This window comes from Canis lupus, chromosome 8, assembly GCF_048164855.1.
Source record: "Canis lupus baileyi chromosome 8, mCanLup2.hap1, whole genome shotgun sequence".
Taxonomy (NCBI): Eukaryota; Metazoa; Chordata; class Mammalia; order Carnivora; family Canidae; genus Canis; species Canis lupus.
In genome coordinates, this window is record NC_132845.1 from 21,657,816 (window position 1) to 21,679,817 (window position 22,002).

Genomic DNA, 22,002 nt, shown 5'->3' on the forward strand with positions numbered 1-22,002 from the left:
AAGCTAAGAAAAATGAGTAATTGATGAGTCCTGAATACTAGCCTTTCTCTCCAGTTACACTGTCAACTCTTAAAGGGCAGATTTTTCGCTTTTGTGTTCTACAAAGGCCTAGACAATAATGCTCAAATTTTTCTCATTCTAAAAATTAAAACTTAACCTGGAATATTGTGATAATTTTAATTTGTATTAGATGCTTTGAGGATATAAAGGTACTGCATCCTCATCTTCCCTTGGGTGCCAAATAGAAAATACCCTTCCTTTGATAATATATGTGGGCTATTTGCATAATGTTACCTAAACTTTCCCTCTTCCCCTGTCTCAACAAACTGGTTTTTGTTCATCCTTTTCTCCTTTGCTGTATGTCCAAGGATAGTGGAGTAGTAATTCCTAGCACATTTGGTTTTAAATTTATGTCCCTTTGGCATTTAAGAATTTATAGTAGTTTGTATTATATTTAGTAAGGTGCTTCTCAGTCATATCTGCCATATAGGCCTTAATCCTAAGGGTCTTTACAGCAAAAAGACTTTGTTACCTTTTGGGTGAAGGAATCAATCATTGTGTTCAAGAGTTTCATTATATACTTGTATGCCTGGATTGTCCACTGAAAAATCAGCTTTTGAGAAAGTCAAGGATAGCTTCTCTGTTGAGATACACGGAAAGCTGATTGTGCAACATTGGGAAATTGGTGTGGTTTTCCCATGGTGGTGTTCTGATAACCACGTAATTGTAGTATAACCTCTGGACACTCTTTTAGAATATAGAATTCCAAAAGAAAAAGTTTGACTTTCATTTTTCATGTAAAAACAATCAAGTTCAATTCTTAAGCTCCCTGAAATATATCGTGTTTCCCCTTTCTACTAATAAATCTTAAGGATTGAGGTAATACCTAAACTGACAATCTGTTTTTAACTGAGAATATTTTAATTTTATTTAAAAATAATTAAATTATATCACTTGTTCTGGCTTCACTCAGAGTATGTACATATATACCAATATTCTAATAATGTCTGTTTCAGGTATAATGTTAATCTGTGCCGTTTTGTTTAAAATTTTTATTTTGGAATATATATTCACAAGTTGCAAAATACCCACAAGGAGTCCCTGTACACTCTTCCATTTCCTTCAGTGGTAACATCTTGCATATAGTACAATATGAAATCTAGAAAGTTGATGCTGGTACAATCCAGAGTTTATTCAGATTTCACCAATTTTACACATTCATTTGTGTGTTAATATAGTTCATGTAATTTTATCATACATAGGTTTGTGCAACTACCACAATCAAGATACAGAATTGTTTCATCAGAAGGCTGTCTTTATAGCTACATTCCCTTTGTTCCCTTCATTCCTAACACCTGGCAACCACTAATCTGTTTTCTATCTAATTTTGTTATTTTAAGAATATTACATAAAAGGAATCTTACAGTTTGTAACCTTTTAAGATCCCCCTCCCAACATTTCCCTTGAAGTCCATCCAAATATTACATGTATCCAAAGTGTTTCTTTTTATTGCTGCATAGTATTCCAGGGTATGGATGTTCCAAAGTTTAACTATTCACTATTTGTTTTTTTTTTGGGGGGGTGGGTGGAGTGGGGCAAAGAATATTAAGCAGACTCCATGCCCAGCTTGTGAGCCTGGCTTGGGGCTCCATTTCGTATCCCTGAGATCATGACCTGAGCCGAATCGGATATTTAACCAGCTGAGCCACCTAGGTGCCCCTAACCAGTTTTTCACTCTTTGAAGGGCATGTGGGTTATTTCTAGTTTGAGGCTGTTAAATATGAAGTTGCTATATGTAACTTGTGTACAGCTTTTTATGTGCACATTTTTATTTCTCAGGGATGTGTCCAAGAGTATAAATGCTGGGTTGCATGGTAAGTGCATGTTCAATTTTATAAGAAATTGCTAAAATATTTTCCAGTGACTACCATTTTTTTATCCCACCAATAATGTAGTGATCTAATTTTTCTAGCATCCTTGTCAGCATCAGGTAACTTTCTAAAAATTTAGAAGACAGAAAATGTTACAGTAGTTTCAGCTGTTAGTGATGTTTATATTAGCCATTTGGGTAGTGATACTTCATTTTTTAAAAAAAGATTTTATTTATTTATTCATGAGAGACAGAGAAAGGGAGAGGCACAGACATAGGCAGAGGGAGAAGCAGGCTCCATGCAGGGAGCCCGATGTGGGACTCGACCCTGGGACTCTGAGATCACACCCTGAGCCAAAGGCAGATGCTCAACTGCTGAGTCACTAGGAGTAAACCTTCATTATGGTTTTAACTTGAATTTTCCTAATAGCTAATGAAACATCATTTTGTTGAATATATTTTCATATGATTATTAGGCATCTACATGTTTTTTATGGTTTTTGCCCCTTTTATAACTGATTTGGTTTTCTTGTTTTGAGCTTTGAGAATTTATGTACTTGACCCCTGAACAACACGAGTTTCAACTGCACAGAGTCAACTGTATAATCTGGTCCTTTTTCAGGTAAGTAGTTTGCATATATTTTATTTTCTATAGCTTACTTTTTCTAACCCTGTAACAGGGTCTTTGCTGGTGCAAAAGTTTTTACTTTTTTTTTTTTTTAAAGATATATATATATATATAGAGAGAGAGAGAGAGAGAGAGAGAGGGGCAGAGACACAGGAGGAGGGAGAAGCAGGCTCCATTCCAGGAGCCTGACTTGATCCCGGGACTCCAGGATCGCGCCCTGGGCCAAAGGCAGGCGCCAAACCGCTGAGCCACCCAGGGATCCCCAAAAGTTTTTACTTCTAATGAGTTCTGGTTTATCAGTTTTTCCTTTTATGGGTCATGTATTTACTGTCAGGTGTGAAAATTTTGTCTAGCCCTATCTAATGGTACTAAAGATTTTTAAATTTTTTTGAAAACCTTTGCAGTTTTCTTAATTTAAGTTCATGTTTTTACCTGTTTATTCCAATTGCTATAGACTATTTAAAATACTGTCTTTTCTGTATTGCTTTTGCACCTTTGTCAAAAACCATACGGTCTTCTTTGGTGTATTTCTGGAATCCCTGTTCCATTATATATCTGTCCCTCTACCAGTATCACATAGTGTTGATTACTGTAGACTTTATTCTTTTTAAAAATTGTCCATCCTTTTGTCCTGTTCTTAGTCTTTTGCCTTTCCATATACATTTTAGAGTAAGCTTGTCTCTGTCTGCAAAAAAAATCTTGCTGGGTTGCCTGGGTAGATGAGTCAGTTAAGCGTCTGACTCTTGATTTTGACTCAGGGCAAAATCTCAGAGTTGTGAGATCGAGCACTACAGGGGCCTCTGTGCTCAGTGGAGAGTCTGCTTGAGATTATCTTCCTCTCTCTCTGCCCCAGCACTTTCTCTCTTTAAAATAAATCTTAAAAAGAAACCTTGCTGGATTTTGATTGGAATTATGTTAAGTTTATAGATTTAGAAAGAATTGACCTTCCAATCCATGGCACATGGTACATTTCTCCACTTATTTGGGTCTTTAATCTTACCAACTTTTTCTAATTTTCAGCATACAGATCTTGGACATGTTTTGTTAGAGTTATACCTAAGTGTGTCATTTTCTTTGGAGTGATTGTCAATGGTTTTGTGGTTTTTTGTTTCCAATTTGGTTTTGAATAACAGGCAAGAATTCAGCAAAATGAAACTCTTAACTGTGTCTTTTTAACTGTGGCCTTAAAGCTTTCTCCTACAAATAGTATTACTAGTTTTTTTAGAATTGAAGTAAGGGTAGAAAGGTTAGGTTTATTAGTCCCTCCTCCCACTTGATATCCAATATAGAAATAAACTCTTTGATATCTGATAATTATTGCACTTGACAACTTCCAGGATTCAGGAGTAGTTTCTTTATATAGAAGGGAGTTCATGTTGGATAACAGATTCTCTTTTATCATTTTGCTGTTGACTCATGGACATTGAAGACCTCCAAATTTTTCCCTGCTTGGCATTTTCTCGCCTTTTTCTTTCAGATACAGGGATCCAGAGTCCCACCTCAACGTGCTCTCTTTCATGTAATATCATGTTAGGTCTGGATTCTTTATGGTGTACCTTTTTCCCAGACAGACATTACATGTAACATAGCTCTAGCTTCTGATGACACAAACATTCCAGAAACCCAGACACCTGAAAGTGATGGGAATGCAGAAGCAGAAAGGTGCGTAAGGAATTCTAACAGCTTGTGGGAGGAGAGTGTCTTGTCTGGATGGTATGAAGGAACTGACCAGTAACAACCTCCACCAAGCACAGGACTCTCTCATATGTGATTTTAACCAAGTGTTAAGATACTATCTAAAATATTTCTACAGATAAATGGGCTCAAAGGAATTTGATTTTCCAGTATCACCCAAGATAACACCAGAATCCCAAGTTGCATTGGTTAAAAATTAAGATTCTAGAGCCATGTTACAGACTAAACAATTTCTGGGGTGGGGTTAGAGGAGTGGAACAAGCTCTTTAGGGGCTTATTGAGCATTCCAATTTTCAGAAGTAATCTTTGCCTCATTTTTTTTCCCCTCTACATTTTGAACCACTGTATAGTTAAAATGCATGTTTGGACAACAGATGAATAAGAACACATGTAAAGAGAACTCCAATGCAAGGTAAAATGATAGACAATAAGCGCAGAGAACTATGGGTTTTCAAACGGAAGCAAAAGCACACATGGCTAAGATAAGATCAATGAAGGTTTTAAAGATTAGACAGCATTTACAATGACTGGTAGATTAACAAGACTTTCTTTGATTGTGATTTTTATTATATATATTCAGAACAGTATTCATTGCTCATTTAATATGGCCATTCAGAACTCTAAAGCAATTTGAGCAACACTGATGTGATATTTAAAATGAAAAGTTATTACATGCTGAGTCATTTTTTAAAGAAATTTAAGATAAAGAATTATTTGGGGATGCTTACAATTCTATGTATTCGATTTTTGTTAATTTTAAGACATAATAGCAATGCTTACGAAGGATAAACATACGTAACATAAAATTACATTTCAGTTTGTAATTTATTTCCATGCTGTTTTCAACCGTTATTTACCTTCTTTACCTTAACATTCACATCAAAGAATAGACATCATTAACAACCCAAATGCAAATTAGTAAAATCCTAGGCTTTAAATACTGTATTTTAAGAGTTTATGTAACTAAAAACCAAAGACAAAATCAGCCATTAAGTGGTAAGTAGATTAATTTTAGCATAATTTTACTTTCAAAATTGAATACTGGCATTTAAAAAGCCATGAAGCAGATTAATATCTTTAGAAATATTAAAGAATTTAGTTCTTTGCTCACTAATTATGCTTTTTTTGCTTAATACAAGTAACATTCTTCGCATTCCCACTCTTCATTTTGTTCCTAGAAAAATAAAATTGTCCTCAATATTCCTAAATTCTTTGTTTTCCATATAAGGCCATTATAAGGTAAGACATTACTGAATCACAAGTTTAAAATCAGTGGCATAAATCATCTGTAGATAAAGTAATGAATTCATTGGTAAGGAATCAGTACAGTACAGTAACCAGCCAGAGGTAGAATTCTTAATCACAGTTTTTTAGAAAAGATGCAGTAGTTTATATTTGTACTGTTTTATTCTAGTATGGTAAGTTTGCTTCTCATGATTAGTTTAACAGGAGGAGGTGGGGGAAGGTCTCTTCATAGGCGATTATTGGTCCTTATAATGAATGCATATATTATAGGCACTCCTGGACACTTAATTAAACATTTTCTTGGCCAGTTAAGGTAATCAGTTATATATGGCATTCAGGTCAGTTTTAAAGAGCTTCAGAGTAGGGATATCTAACCTTTGTTTTCCCAAGGGCATAAGGAGGAGGGAAATCTCTTTTTGTGCCACTCTGACTGTAAATTAATAAATGAAACCATTCTCTCAATATCATTGCTTATTAAGAATTCCAGCAGTACTAATGTACTATGCTCAAATTTTTAAATTGTTTCTAAATCATATTTGTCTTAAACAATATTACAAATGTGTATAACCTAAAATTTTATTTAATTCCTGATGTAGCTAAATTACTAGTATTTGAATAATACTCCACAGACTGCAATAAGCAAGGATGGCACAGACTTTACACAGGTTTATTCACATATTGACTTTATATTTGGGATTCTGTGGGTTTTCAATACTTACTTGAATGTCAATAAATAAAGTGATTAGAAAGGTCATTTAATCAGTTATAATAACAATTGTAAAGTATGTACCCAGTGCTAAACCTTACAGTAGAGTTTGTTTTATAAAATGTACCTGAATACTTAATAAAAGACAATTCAAAACAGAATAAAACTATAAAAAATAAAATCCTAGCCAAGTACAGTTTCTTCAATTATCTAGAATTTAGTCTCATGATATTAGGATTGGGTCATTATTATGAATCAATCAGATTCCAGATACTTAGAGTTTATTAAGTAAATTTAATTTTGATCAGATATTCTCAGGTTTACCTTAATTCTTTTTTATTGCTTTTGTTAGTTTTTCGTTCTTGTTGATTTTGAGAACTCAGAAAAGGAGATACTTATTTATGTAAAGCCCAGATTTTTAAGCAATATTTTCTTCACAACTGCTGGTAATGTATCATCCAAGTCAGTAATGATGTTAAAACTAACATAACACTGCTGATAGTAATATAAAAATAAAATTATTTTCCCTCACATTTAATTTCAAAATTCTACGTCTTACTTAAGGACTAGACAAAATGTGTCCTTATGGAACCTGAACAACCTTTAGCTATTTAATTTCAAAGAGAAAATCTGTTGAATTATAGTAACAATTAAGCATTTTTAAGAATTATCAAAATGTTGGCCTTTGGGGAATCTAAGCTAAGTACACAATACTTTTTGCTAATATTTTAAATTGAAATATATTTGGTTATAGAAATCTCACAAATCTGTTTTTCACAGCTATGCTTCTATTTACATAACAGGAGAGATACATATGTAAAAAGAAAAGAAAAGTTGAGTTTTTGTCTTCTGAAGATATATCCAATCCATGATTAAGTAATTTCCAGAGGATTTGGAACTTAATATATTGAAAAATTATACAATAAATTTATAATTGCCACCTTTACAAAGAAACTTCTAGGTAAGAGAATCTTTTAAAAACATTATTGGTGTTGCATTTAGGACCAAAGTTCATTTATTTAAATCACCTATGACAGCTGGAAAATTTTTTCAAACTTATGAAAATGCTGATTAATATGGTTTCATTCAATTATACCTATGTTCTGCAAAATATTTCTGTTATACACTTAAGTACAACTGAAGCAATAAGATTACTTGCACAGACGAAAGCGAAGACTCCTTTCACCTTAAAATTATACTTGTTTCACACTGTGGTAATGCCTGAAAACATTTTTAGAAAAGACTATTGGTCTTGATTATAACAGTGTATTGCATTTTTCTGTCTCTCTCTCTTTTTTTTTCAATGTTAAGTACTTTAAAGTTTTAAGTTCTACTTTTCCTCTTATCTTCAAATAGACTCTTTAGCATATAAACTTGAATGGCTGACACCACCACCATTACCACTAAGTTAACCATAGACCAGAAGTTGACTCTATCAAAGTTGCTTTCTTGTATGTTTCGATCACGGGCTTCAAATGCTCTAAGCAGAGTCTGGATATGGCCACTTTTGCTTAGTCTGGCCTTGATACTGTTGATGGATTCCTGGAGATAAATAAAATAATTTTACTATAAAAGAATGCTCAGTAATTTTAAGTTAATTTAAACATGTGACTCACAGTACCCGGACATTCATATTAGTTTTATATTCAAACACAATTTTAATTAAGGGACAAGAACTACTTGGATTACCTAAAAATCTTCTGTAGGTTTATGTAATAGTTCTCCTGATATATTTAAATTGTTTACAAATAGTTACTTGACAGTTGCAAATAGTTAACTTTAACAGGAGCAAAGCTAATGTAAATTGAAAATAATGTGAAAATATATTTCAGTGGCATACTGTCAGGAATTTTATATATATATTATCTTTCTTAGCCCTCACAACCATAAGAAAAAGACTTTAAAAAGTTTTAAAAAGGGGATCCCTGGGTGGCTCAGCGGTTTAGCGCCTGTCTCTGGCCCAGGGTGTGATCCTGGAGTCCCGGGATTGAGTCCCGCATCGAGCTCCCTCAATGGAGCCTGCTTCTCCCTCTGCCTGTGTCTCTGCCTTTCTCTGTGTCTCTCATGAATAAATAAATAAAATCTTAAAAAAATAAAAATAAAAATAAAAAGTTTTAAAAAACCAGATAAACCAAAAAAAAAAAAAAAAAAAAAAAACCAGATAAACCCTGATAACAGCTTCTAGGTATTTATCTTTATATATAATGCATTGTGTTTATTTTCTTTGAATATTATCACTCTTGTCCAATTTAGTGTATAACAAAACAGCTAACTTTTTTATGTCAGAAAATAATAGTGAAATTAGAAAATATTCTAATTTCTGATATGCATATTATATATCCAAAAGTATAATCTATTTTTAATATGAAAATGTTCAAAGATTATATTTATAAAACACTCTAACTTGTACATCTTCTGAGAAATCTATTTTTATAGTAAGGTCCTGGAGAGAGAAGTGATTTGAAAACTATAAAAAGGCTATAAGAATATAAGTTAAAATTAAGTTGAGACTTAAAATAATGTCAAAGTACAGTTGACCCTTGAACAACGCGGGGGTTAGAGGTGCTAATGCCCTGCATGGTTAAAAATCCATGTAAAACCGTTGATTCCTGAAAAACTTTACTAATAGTTTACTGTTGACCAGAAGCCTTTCATAAACAACCAACACACATTTTGTGTTATATGTATTATATATTGTATTCCTATAATAAAGTAAGCTAGAGAAATGAGAATGTTACTAAGAAAATCATAAGGAAGAGAAAATACATCTACAGTACTGTACTACATTTACTGAAAAAAATCTGTGTATAAGTAGACCTGCATAGTTCAATCACACATTGTTCTGGGGTCAACTGTATTTATGGCAAAAACAAGAAAATACTAGAAACAGATTTTCCTGGATTTTCTTACTTAAAATCCTTATTTAAGCAAAAACTATACTCAAAATTTCAGACTGTCCTGCTAAACCTACAAAACTACAAAGTGTAATATTTGTTATTTGGACTTATTTGTAAAGCAACTGTAACCTAGTAAATGCAAATATTTTCTAGAAAAATAAGGAATTCAGGTTCCCAAATAAAAAGATCATGCATAGTTCTTTTCAATATTACAGCAATGACAGTCAAATACAAAATTATTTATAAAAGTTTGCTGTTATGATACAAAATTTTGGGGAAATGAAGCTCTTCAGGGATACCTGAGTGGCTTAGCGTTTGAGCTGCCTTTGGCTTAGGTTGTGATCCCGGAGTCCTGGGATCAAGTCCCGCATTGGGCTCCCCACAGGGACCTGCTTCTCCCTTTGCCTATGTGTTTCATGAATAAATAAGTAAAATAAAAGAAGGAAATAAAGCTCTTGAAAAACATTTTCTTTAAAAAGGACTCCAAATATTCAAGCCATATTTAAATCTGGCTAATTTTTTTAACCATGTAAATGAATTAAATCTCTTGAGAATTTATAAGTACTAGTGTTTTGCTGGCAAAATAAATTTAAAACGGAAGAATAAGTTAATATGACTGAAATTTACAAGATATATACATTGGAAATTATGGTGAGATTAAAAACTGTCATGTAAAAATTCATACTAATCAAACTTAATCCTTTCAGTTTTGTATAGTAATACCAGTGGAAAAGGTAAGAAAACTAACATTTATTGTGCTATACACTGTTTATTTAATTTTTTTATTTTTTATTTTTTAAGATTTTATTTATTTATTCATGTGAGAGACAGAGAGAGAGAAGCAGAGGGAGAAGCAGGCTCCATGGAGGGAGCCCGATGCAGGACTCCATTCCGGGACCACGGGATCATGCTCTGAGCCAAAGGCAGACACTCAACCACTGAGCATCCCTAGACACTGAATAAACCTCAAGTGATCAAAATACGTTATTTTAGAAAAGTTCAGGTTATAAGAGTATTAGAGATTACAATTTTAATTTGCAATGACCATATTATTTCTTCTGCAGGAATTTCTATAATACAGCTATAAATGCTATTTACAAATACCACTCAGTAAATTCTATCATTTGATTACATCTACCTGTGGCTGAAGGGTAATGACCTTTTCCCCACTCACCAGTATTATTATAAGCAAATAAGTTCTTACACATGCACATTTCATTATGCACGTTAATGATAAAGTATAAAGCAATTCAAACAAGCCATATTCTAAAAGTTTTTACTCCTGAATGTAGTCATAGTTTCTGATAACTGCTAGGTCTGGTCTGAGTAAACAGTGTTCCCAAATTAGTCATGTAATATCCAATTTCATGTTATAAAAACTATGCTGTGGGAAAAATGCCTATACATCATCTTAAGTGTTAACTGCTCACTTTTTTTCTATGTGCAAGCATGCTATAGATTATTACATTAATCTCCCCAAGCCAAAACTGTCATTGGAAAAATGGAAATAAATAATCCTCACAGAGTTAAGTAAAGATTACATGAGATAATGCAGAGAAAATGCTTATTTCAGTGCCTGTCACACAGTCATATCTCTGGATAATTTTTATTTATTAAAAGACCATACTGACCAGAATGTCTTCCAGTTTCATGTCCAACATGTCTGTGCCAGTAATATATTTCTTCCAGTCCTCTTGCTCTTGCTCCTGTTCTCCCATATTATCCAGGATTAATTCAAAGAAAATCACCTTCTCAGAAATGGTGCTGAATGTATTATCAAAGCAGAACATGTAGTCACCATCTTCAGTCTCTACCCTGCATTAAAAAAAGTGTATGTCTTTATCTGTACTTCTCTTTGGGATCAAAGGAAAAACTGTAAGAGAAGAAATAACATGGTTTTTAGTGACTGAACATTTTGCTGATATAAAGACTTCCTTAGTATTGAAAGATTATTTCTTGGGAAAGAGGCAACCTGGAAATATATATATAAATAGATAAGTAGTTGCAACTTAGATGTGCTTGGCATTTACTCAGGAAATTATGGCAAAAGATCTTGACCTAATCTTTGGAAAAGGATAGGATTAAAAACATTAAAAAAACATAGGTACATGATACCTCACAATGACCTTTAATATTTATACATTATTAACACTAATTTATCATGAGTTCAATTCATAGGCAAATATGACCACAAACATCCCTTTGAGTTTACTCTCTAAAATGACTTTTTTTTTTTTTAAAGCAGTGATAGATTGTTCTAAATGCTTTCTTCCAGGCCTCCTACTGATTAAGAACATCTTCATAACATAGTTTACAAAGGTTAGGGATCAGTTGCTAAAACAAATAGAGCTTTACTCTCCTGGCATTACTTTTACTGAATAAATGCCATTCACATCTAAGTTAAACTTATATCTTGGTCTCATTAGTTTCACATTCAAGATAATTGGCCTGGGCACAGTTAATTTGGCAAAGTGGTTTCCTAATTTATTTGTGGCAACTTTAACAAGCAAAGTACTGCATAGGCTAATGGCATTTACTGCTGACTACAAAAAAGGTTCTAATCAGGTTTTAGTTTTTGTTGTGACTGTTCATAAAAGGTTGCTCTAAATGATTTTGAAGTTTTATCTCCAATACACTGGACTGCTTAAACCGAGGTGGCTTATATTATTTTCTATAGCCTTGTGACTACAACATGTGATCTTTTTAAGCCAATCTTTGCTTCTTTTTTACCCTTATTTCCAACTTAAAGAATAAGAAAGAAATGCTCAGCAATTTAATTGGATCTTAATATCCTATAAATAAAAAATAGCCAAGACTTATATACCCCTTCATAATTTACACACTGCTTTCATATATTCTAGTTCCTTTAATCCTTACCATCATATTTGGAAGTAGGTATAATTGACCTTTTCGAGGTAAGTATAAGGTTCACATAAATTAAAATACTTGCCTATGATCACACAGTCTGTCATAGGCATAGATGAAGCTTGGTTTTCTGACTCTCATGTTAATTGATCTTTCTTTTCTATAATACTGCTCAGAGCCTGTCTGCATTCCTTGCAATCTCCTCAGTCATGACCAACCTTTGTCTTGCAGATGTATTTAACCTTTGGAAGAAGCATGAAGAATATGCTGGCGAATACAATGTGGAACAATTTTAAAAGGAAAAAAAATGTTATAACTATTATTATATAAAGTTCAATGTTAATCACTTTTAAATTTAACTCTTAATTTTCTTTTTTTTTTTTTTTAAGATTTTATTGATTCATTTTAGACAGATACAGAGAGAGAGAACATGAGCAGGGGTAGAAGCTGAGAGAGAGAGGAGAGGGAGAAGCAGATTCTTCGCTGAGCCAGTGGCAGACGTGGGGCTCCATCCCAGGACCCCGGGATCATAACTTGAGCCAAAAGCAGATGCTTTGAGCCACCCAGGTGCCCCTTAATTTTGTTTAGTCTTAATTTTTTTTTTTTAATTTATTTATGATAGTCACAGAGAGAGAGAGAGAGAGAGAGGCAGAGACACAGGCAGAGGGAGAAGCAGGCTCCATGCACCGGGAGCCCGACGTGGGATTCGATCCCAGGTCTCCAGGATCGCGCCCTGGGCCAAAGACAGGCGCTAAACCGCTGCGCCACCCAGGGATCCCTTGTTTAGTCTTAATTTTATTTAACTCAACTTTATTTAGCCATTCTTAACCCTGCATTGGATTAAAAGGGGAAGCTTTGTATCTATTCTTTTTATACGTGAAGTACAGATACACATACGGTACAAAAACTGGTTTTAAAATTTCATGGGGTGATGCTAAGGCAGAAAAGTCTGGAAAGGTTGCATGAGGACAAAAGTAAAAAATGAAAAGTTTGAAAAGCACTGACTCGTGTATGAGCTTCAGCATGTGTATGAAAAAAGATGTTTTATTAACATAGTCATTTCTATACTAATCTCTTTCTAAATATATGTTGACTGCTTTTAGTAGAAAGGAACTTTATTAGTACAAATGATATAAAATACTATCCAAATAAAAATGGCACAGAGTTAATTTTCCTTTCAAGTAGAATAAAGAGCATAAGTAGTCCAGAGAGGGGGCATCTGGGTGGCGCAGACGGTTAAACTTCTGCCTTCAGCTCAGGTCATGATCTCCAGGTCCTGGGACTGAGCCCAAAGTAGAGCTCTCTGCTCCATGGCGAGTCTGCTTCTCCCTCTCCCTCGGCCTCTCCCCTCTACTAGTGCACACACACACACACTCTCTCAAATGAATAAATAAAATCTTAAACAAAAAGAAAAGAAATAGTCCAGAAAGGGTAAGTTATGGTGTGAGTTATGGTGATACTAATTCAGTTGTATAGAAACACACACACACAAACAGACTTCTCATTTCTGGAAGTGCCAGCCAAAGGTATCACTTAAGCTGTTTACAGTTGTTTGGAGACATTTTTACTAACCCTGCCTTCTGGAAGGACACTATTTGTTTTAAGGATTTAAGAAAAAAAACTACTTCGGTGCCATAACACCGAAATAACAGATATTTTAGTTGCCTTTAAAAAGTTAATATAGTTCAAGATAAAATTTTGTTTAAATCTGATTTTTTAGAAAGTAGACTTGTAAATTTGGTGCAGTGATTAAGAGTGAACTGGACAGCCTGATTTTAAATCCTGGCTTTGCTGTTTGCTAGCTGTGTAACTTTTGTTAACTTATTTTAGTGCTCTATGCCTCAATTTCTTTATTGATAAAATGATAATACCATGTACCTCATAGGGCTGTGGTGAATAATAAAAAAATTTAATAAATACAAAGTGCTTAGAACAGTAGCCTGGCACATCAAAAGAATTCAATAAATGTGAACTCTTATAAACTCATTTTTTTCTCCCACTGGTTTAATGAGAGGTAATTCCATGCAAGAAAGCAATAAGATATTTTCTCCTTAACAGTTAATCTTAAATTATCTCTAAAGGAAAGGAGAAAATTGGAGAAAAAAAATGACAGAAATTCTACAGATTTTCAATATTCTGAAATTTGAAGAAAAGCTACATTTTTAGTTTCTGTTCATGTAACTATCAAAGAAGAAATATAGCTCCAAGTATATAAACTAACTTTTTAAATTACTGTTTCTCTATTTTATTAATAGTTTATACAAATATTTTTTCTGAGTTCTGCACAGGTAAAATGCCATTTTAAAAAGCACTTTAATAAAAAAATGAATAAGAAATTTAAAAATTTTTAAATAAAAACTTAAAAGAGCCATTAAAAATTAAAAAACAAAAAGTTTTAAGTTAAATAAAAAATAAAAATAAAACACTTTGAAAAGAGTATTATTTTTCCTCTCATTCATTCATACATTTATTTAGCATTTACTATCAATTACATGCCAAGTATGCTGGTTAACAAAAACCAGTAACTATAATAACTAGTACTTACATAGTGCTATGTGCCAGAGATGTTCTAAGCATTGTATGGTAAAAAGCAAGAATTCTGATCCATCCTGCTTCCTCCTCTTAATGTGTATCCCTGCAGACTTATTTAACTTCTCTGAGCCTCTTTGTCTGTAAAATGGGAATTGGCGAATCAAAGAATCTCTCACAGTGGGCTGGAATGATTAATTTAGAAGCATATAAAATGCAAAGCCTAGTTTATGGCAAATATTAGACCGTATTTGTTTGTCTTCTTCCTGTAAACTCACAGTTGAGTTTTAATGCAATAACATGAGTAAACAAAGTGCTATAGTAAAATAATAGAATGAACAGGGAAACACACCACTGAGATATGAAAAAAGAGAAATGAGATTAAGAGAGCTGTTGTCAAACTCTAAACTTATAACAAGTTATTTTCTTTCTGGTTTCCTATGGTCAGATCTTTTACTATCACATCTTCTAATAATCTAAAAAGAATGAGGTCTGATTTGAAAAAAAAAAAAAACTTTTACATACACACACCACACATATGCACAAAGATGTACTGTGCTTGTTTTTTTTAAGAAAGTAAATAGCAAAGATGAGATAGCCAGCAGCTCAAGAAACTATAGGATACATACCTGGAACAGGTATATATACCTTAAAATGGAAAGGTTGTGCTAGTCAGACAGGTTTAAATGTCACAATAGACTGAATGCAACATCTAGGGCATACTCATCTTATTTAACCAAAGCAAAGAAAAAATTTAGTATCAATACAAAATGCCTAAAAAAAAGAGAAAAAAATTAATGGAAAACACTTTAGATTATGATAGACTACTATTGAGGACTGTTTAAAATGTTCATATGGAATCATTTAATACTGATGTTTGCATCAAGTGTGCTAAATTTCCCTACCTTGCAGATAACCCCTTGGTATGACCCATCCCCCCCCCGCCCCCCCAGGAACTCAACTTAAAGATCACTTACGTGTGAACTCCATCTGATTTTCTTTGTTCAAAAACTAAGGTTCTTCCCTCTGGAGAGGCAAGATGGAAGTCAATATCTAATCCTGCTCCATCTAAAACCTATAGAAAAGCACAAAAGAGAACACATTACAAATTCTGAAACTAAAAAATATATAAAGTAGATCATATGATGAAAAGATTTTTTTTCCAAACCTAGAGAGGTAAAGATGCATGTAAGAGCTAGAAAGGAGCAAAAAGATCATCCAATTCCATTCCATTTCATGAATTGGATCATCCAATCCAATTCAATTCTTGTTGCTATCACCTAAATTTAGGCCTTATAAATATTTTTGAAATAATCTTCCTAAAATGGTGCCTTCACTGAGAAGTCCTGTAGGGTGGAAGAAACACAGATGGGAGTTCAAATAGTAGACCTTTTTACTTAGGCAATTTAGAGCATGCTATGTAACTTTTCTGAGTTTGTTTCCTCTTCAGTAAAATAATTAGCTAGTTCTTAACCTGGAACTCACAACTTCCATGATTTGACTCCAGTTGACTTCTTCAGTGCATTCACCTATTACTCAGCCATATCAACTGAATATTCCAAGTAGACTATTTGCTTACTGGCCAGGGAACACAATCTGTTCCTTTACAATCCCAAAATAATGATGATAGCTAACAATTACATTATGTCCCACACATTGTTTAAAGTGCTTTGTGTGGGTTAATTTCCTCACAACAACTCTAAGAGGTAGGTCTTATTACTGTTCTCAGTAAAATAAACAGAAAAATCAACAGAACAAACAGAAAAAAACAAAAAAATGAAGACAGAGAAATACTTTTCTCAAGGTAATACAGTCGATGAATGGCACTCAAAATTTGAACTCAGCAATTTTCCTCTGATAACTACTCTTTTTCTTATTTAACACTCCATTTTATTTTTCTTGGTGGTTTTAATGGAATGATATAAAAAATTACCTATTGCTGTGCTCTACTTATCAACAGAAGTAGTTTCAAATAGCTAGGTAAATATACATAATTCTCTTCAAATCCCAATAAAAAGAAGAAAATACATAATGATACAAATAATCCATAACAACACTGGAAATCTAGGAAGACTGTTAACAGGCATGAAGAGTGAGGAATTTCTGGAAGATATTCTAGGCACCAATGGCTGAGCAAAGGATGTATCTGGCTACCAATAGCTATCAATCTCAAAATCCTCACTGAAACAGACTAGAGAAGTACATTTGTTGAAATCAATACCCTCTTTTTCATGCTATTGGTTTTATTGAGAGGATCAAATTCTGAAAAAATAGTTAATATAAACAGACTGAAAAATGTTTCCTTGTACATCCTCAGAGAAATTCAAAAATGTATAATTCATAAAAAATGAGGTTGCTGATATGAAAAATAAGTTAAAAACATAAAAAATGTGTTGCCAAGATAAAGCCTTAATAAATGTAATGACAGCAAAATGAATATGGGTAGAGACTAAAAATCAGCGAACTAGAAGGAACCAGGGAATTCTCAGAACAAGTTGAAAAAGTACATGAAAAGTATGAGAACAGCGGTAAGACCCTTTGTGAAGGACAAAGCTAAACATTTCAAATAGCTAACAAGCATTTCAAAGAGAACCAAGAGAAACAAAGATAGGAAACCATCAAATAAGGGACAAAAATTCTTGTTTCAAAAGAGAAAAAAAGTCTTTAGACTGGAATGGGCTAATAGATGTGAAGCAGGATAAATGAATAAAGATAAAAATCCTACTGACTTTCCCAAAGGATTTAAAAAGAACAACCTAGAAACTTCCAATGATAATAGAGAACTATAAAATAAGAATTGGGATTGAATGGGATGCCTGGGTGGCTCAGTGGTTGAGCATCTGCCTTTGGCTCAGGTCGTGATCCCGGGGTCCTGGGATCGAGTCCCACATCGGGCTTCCTGCATGGAGCCTGCTTCTCCCTCAGCCTGTCTTTGTTCTCTCTCTGTCTCTCATGAATAAATCTTAAAAAAAAAAAAAAAAAAAAGAAAATAAATAATTGGGATTGGAGTCAGAATTCTTAAAACACTAGATGCAAAAAACCATAATGGAGTCATGTCTTCAATGATCTCAAGTAAAATAAAAAATTGTATTTACCAAAGTAAAAGCAAAAAGTAAAGCCATTTTCAGATGTCCAAGGACTCAAAGCATTTTAATAGAATTACTCAAAATTATCCTCTAAAAACCCAAAAAAAAGATACCCATTAAATCAGAAAATAAGAGATCTAACAAAACCAAACAAATGTTTCAGGAAAACAGAAATTAAAAGATATAATTGGTAGTGGCTGTCATGTATAAAGAAGTTGTTAAAAATGTTATTTTTATCATTTATCTGTGTTCTGGGATGAACACAGAAGATAACTTAAGAATATACAAAACACAATTTTAAAATAGAAAATATTTATTTAAAAAAACACCATAATCAGAAACTAAACTTCCTGATGATTTCCCTGAGGATGACAAGTGCCAGCCACTCTCAGGTTCTGTACTATTGTTGTAACAGTCTTTCAGTTCCTCAAAGGGTTTCTTCTGTCTTCTTCCTCAGTGCCTTGGCACATGGTATTCTTTTTACCAATCACCTTGTTCTAATCACCCCCTTATGCCTAATAAGACTGATTTTTATATAGATCTGAACTCTACTTCTGGAATGTCTTCTCTCAAGAAGATGAAAATTAAGTCCTCCTGTTAAATCTTCTCATAGTTGTATATGCCTACCTTCATAGCACTTATTAGAGTTACAATGTTACATTTATTTGTGTAACAATTTGATCACTGTCTTCCACCATACTAGACTGTATGAGAACAAGGACTGTATTTTTACTCACCATTATATCCATAACACTTAGCATAGTGCTCCCACAAATTAAGCACTCAACAATGATTTTAAAAAGTTAATTGAATGATCTAGTTTACTCATAAGATATGCTGATTGACACTTAAAGTTTTCAAAAACTTAATGAAATGTGAGGCAGGTCAATTATTTTAATAAAAGTGTCCTCTTAAACCTGAAAAGTAAGAAACGGTTAAAAATTTTCAATATGTCACAGTAATCCAAGGGCAGTGTCTGGAGTGTCTGTTCCCTGACATTTAAAAAATGACAAAAAGCAGTAAGCTTGTTGTTACTGGAAAATTAATCATGGAGTTGAAAAATGCAAACGAAAAGTTGAGGATTATCTCTTACCTTACAAACCCCTCAATATTATCTAGGACCAGACATTAAATCATTTTACTTCTCTCCTCAATCAAAACAATTAAGTCGTTTAGAAGGAATGCTTTGTGGGGGGGAACACTCCCTTTAAGATGGACTAAAGATGGGTGGCCTGGGTGGCTCAGCGGTTTAGCGCTGCCTTTGGCCCAGGGTGTGATGTGATCCTGGAGATCTGGGTCCCATGTCGGGCTCCCTGCATGGAGCCTGCTTCTCCCTCTGCCTGTGTCTCTGTCTCTGTCTCTGTCTCTCTCATGAATAAATAAATAAAATCTTAAAAAAAAAAAAAAAGATTGAGGGATCCCTGAGTGGCGCAGGGGTTTGACGCCTGCCTTTGGTCCAGGGCGCGATTCTGGAGACCCGGGATCGAATCCCGTGTCGGGCTCCCGGTGCATGGAGCCTGCTTCTCCCTCTGCCTATGTCTTTGCCTCTCTCTCTCTCTGTGTGACTATCATAAATAAATTTTAAAAATTAAAAATAAAAATAAAATAATTAAAAAAAAAGATTGACTAAAGATGCAGAATATAAAGCCAAACCAGGCAAGCTATATTAATTCTAGAAGTGTAAATGTAGAAAAACTAACATTCACTACATATTTACTAGTGTCATTTTTTTTCAAGTCAACTCTATGAGGTAATTACTATTATCTCTATTTTACAAGTGAGAGATTAAGTAACTTGTTCAATCACATAGGTAGTAAGTGACAGGATTTTATCTCTAGAGGTCTCATATCATAATCATTTAAGAGATCAGCAGTTAATATACATTTCCTCCTTAATACCTGGGTAAGTACTAAGGAATTTTCAAATAAAATAGTTTTCTTACCTGGATTATTTCACTAACCCCCAGTTGGGTTTCCTTGCCTCTAATTTTGCCCTCCTTAAATCCATTTTCCACACTGTATTCAGTGATCTACCTGAAAGACATTTCTGACTGTTCCATGCTGCTTATATCTTCAGTGGCCCTTGTACAGAACAAGGGCAAAGCAGCCACTCAGTATGGCACACAAAGGTTTAAGATTCATGATCCCCGATCCAGCCTCCTGACCTTTCCAATCCCTTTTACTTCTACTCTCACCCTAGGCTTCATCCGTTTTCAGGTCTAATAAAAATTCAGCACTTGTGTCCACATACTGCCCACCAACAAAACACACTTGGATTTTTAGAACTATTCTTTTTTTTTTTTTCCTTTTCCTGAAATGCCCCTCCTTCCTTGCATTCTTGTCTCACTTAAGCATCTTTCCAGATTCAAATTTATTTTCTCCAGGAATCCTGTTCTGAAACACCAGAGAAGTGGCTCTCCTCTAACAGCACTTAACCATACTTTATTGAAATTAGCTATTGGCCAGTATCCCTTAAATAATAAGACCCTTGAAAACAGGGACTTTTTTTTGTCCCTGTCCTAGCTGGTCATCTTATCCGTACTCCCCAACCCCATTACTGGTGCATGGTAACAACTTTTGAACTACATTGGAGATCAAGAAATGTTGCGTTCTAGCCTCAGTTTTGCTCACTGTCACTTTAGATACTGCCCTCTCTATTGCTTACCTTAAATATAATTCTAAAGTTCCTTGCGATGAAAATTCTACACAACTTTTTTACTTTGCTCTATACGCGACAGTAAATGTTGAAAAAATCCTTTACATCAACTTAAAAAAATTACCATCTGATTATAAATTAATTTGTGAAAAAATTAAAAGGTGAACCACACCAACGAATCTTTTTTTTTTTTTTCTTTTCTTTTTTTTTCCAGTACTACCCAGAAACCTCAGAATTAGCTGTGTGGAACTAACAAGATTTCTTCTTAGAAATTTCTACCCTCTACCACAATGACTACATAAAATTAGGGCACATCCCTACATAATATTGTGAAGATACTCAAACAATGATATGGGAGAAATGCTTACAAGGATGAATGAAAGGTTATAAAGTTTTAATATACAATTAAATATTGCTTTGATTGAAAACCAAATCGATAACTGAGAAGGCAATGTATTGGTATACATCAAATACCTTCAAGAGCTCCTTTAAAAATATTCCAAAATGGAATTTGGTCACAAGTTCACAATTCAGAGATCCTTAAGCGAAGCAATGACCGTGAAGATTTATAACACCGGAATTGGGCGAGCGTGATAGGGGTAACAAAACAAGTGTCATCATCTCCTCCAATGATGAAGGAGAACGTGTTTACCAGTCCTGTATTGCGAAATTCCCAGTACTGGGACATGTGCTGGTCAGCAAGGCGATGCGCGAATTGTGGAACAAAGGGGAAAAAGCACCGAGATCGCCAGCGCTGGCCTCTTTCCGACCGGAGGAGAGGGGAGAGGGCGGGTAGTCCGTTCCAGGTCCCGCCTAACTTGTCGGTCCCCGGGCCCAGGCGGGCCGAGCCTCGCGCGCCTGCGCGGAGCCGCCGGCTACCCCGGCGGCCGTCGCCTCTCCACCCCCCGGGCGGTCCCCAAGAAGTTTCCAAGCGGGTGAGAGGCGGAGACCCAGGGTAGCTGGGATAAAGAAAGGAGGCCGGCTCGCCGTCCGCACTTACTTGGTACTCGATCTCCAGCGAGGCCTTCGGGGGCATGGGCTGGTAGAAGCACTCCTTCTGGCCGGCCGGAAGGGTGAACGTGAAGTCGCTGTCCAAGGAGGGCGTGAAGCTGGCCGTCCCCGGCAGCAGCGCTGGGAGCAGACCGGCCAGGAGGAGCACCGGGCAGGGCAGCCAGGTGTTGTCGCCCATCCCTTCCGGGGCGATCTCGGGCTGGAAGCGACGCGGGAGGTGTGGGGGGTTCACCCAGGCGCCGCTTTTCCTCCCCCCGCTCGACTCCTCGTGGTTGGCAGGGAAACCTGGAGCCTGAAGAAACCCCGCGCGGCGGCCGCGACGGCGGCACGGAATCCCTCCGAGCGGGAAACGCCGGCCTCCGCAGGGTAGGGACCGAGGGGCGGGGCCAGCAGTCCTTTTCCGCACCCTCCTCGGTCTCGGCCCCCTCAGGCCCCGCGTGCGCGCGCCCCGCCTCACCCGCGGGAGGCCGGTTCCCAGGGCTTCCCTCACACCAACGCACGTCTGAGAGGTAATTATGGGAAATGTAGTTCCGGGCGAGCGGGCCTGGACGCGCTCGCAGACCACGATCCCCGACAGGCCCCACGCCTCTGGCGTCGCCTCACGCAGAACCTGCGCGCGGGGGGGCGGGGCCGCGGCCGGGGAGGCGCGTCTCCAACGGCTCCCGCGGCCGTTCGAACGCCGCGCGGCCGGGGTTCGCTGGTTCCCCGCGTCCTCGGAGCGTCCGATGCTTCCACGCCCCGAGCTCGGGAGAGGGTCCGAGGCTTCCGAACGCGGACGACAGCGCGGCGTGCGCTTGTGTCAGGTGGGTCGGCTT

General features: G+C 35.7%; 3 protein-coding genes across 12 annotated transcripts in view; 2 read left to right on the forward strand and 1 right to left on the reverse strand.

The window, feature by feature from the left end:
* Positions 1 to 8,310, forward strand: part of MTF2 (metal response element binding transcription factor 2) — a 79,363-nt gene extending 71,053 nt beyond the window's left edge. The window contains exons 18-20 of one of the 3 annotated variants that reach the window (XR_012035086.1): positions 1,840 to 1,874; positions 2,410 to 2,492; positions 4,544 to 8,310. Coding sequence is in view for 1 of the 3 variants with exons in the window: in XM_072834548.1 (XP_072690649.1) it covers positions 1,840 to 1,859 (20 nt within the window). In the remaining 2 variants the exon portion in view is untranslated. Of the gene's footprint in view, positions 1 to 1,839 lie in introns of all 3 variants that reach the window. The other 2 variants (XR_012035088.1, XM_072834548.1) reach the window with 2 other exon arrangements.
* On the reverse strand, positions 4,739 to 21,680 carry TMED5 (transmembrane p24 trafficking protein 5). Of its 2 annotated transcripts, XM_072834560.1 has the most exons (6): positions 21,177 to 21,680; positions 15,413 to 15,510; positions 10,673 to 10,856; positions 8,541 to 8,587; positions 7,834 to 7,841; positions 4,739 to 7,686 (listed from the first exon to the last, which is right to left on the reverse strand). In XM_072834560.1, exons 1-6 carry the CDS (start codon positions 21,363 to 21,365, stop codon positions 7,625 to 7,627), a joined length of 588 nt encoding a protein of 195 aa, XP_072690661.1. In that variant the 5' UTR covers positions 21,366 to 21,680; the 3' UTR covers positions 4,739 to 7,624. The 2 variants fall into 2 exon arrangements, with proteins under 2 accessions (XP_072690661.1, XP_072690660.1); XM_072834559.1 differs by lacking the exons at positions 7,834 to 7,841; positions 8,541 to 8,587.
* Positions 20,360 to 22,002, forward strand: part of CCDC18 (coiled-coil domain containing 18) — a 108,765-nt gene continuing 107,122 nt past the window's right edge. For 2 of the 7 annotated variants that reach the window (XM_072834531.1, XM_072834534.1), the window contains exon 1: positions 21,819 to 21,990. The gene's annotated coding sequence lies outside the window, so the exon portion shown is untranslated. Of the gene's footprint in view, positions 21,991 to 22,002 lie in introns of all 7 variants that reach the window. The other 5 variants (XM_072834532.1, XM_072834536.1, XM_072834539.1 and 2 more) reach the window with 5 other exon arrangements.

Bases quoted from the DNA above. Each gene is read 5' to 3' on its own strand.
- TMED5 (XM_072834559.1), bottom strand. From the start codon at position 21,365: ATGGGCGACAACACCTGGCTGCCCTGCCCGGTGCTCCTCCTGGCCGGT. The intron at 15,511-21,176 runs GTAAGTGCGGAC...GCTTTTCTATAG, and splicing joins CGCTGGAGATCGAGTACCAA to GTTTTAGATGGAGCAGGATT. The intron at 10,857-15,412 runs GTAAGTGATCTT...TTTTTAATGCAG, and splicing joins AAATCAGATGGAGTTCACAC to GGTAGAGACTGAAGATGGTG.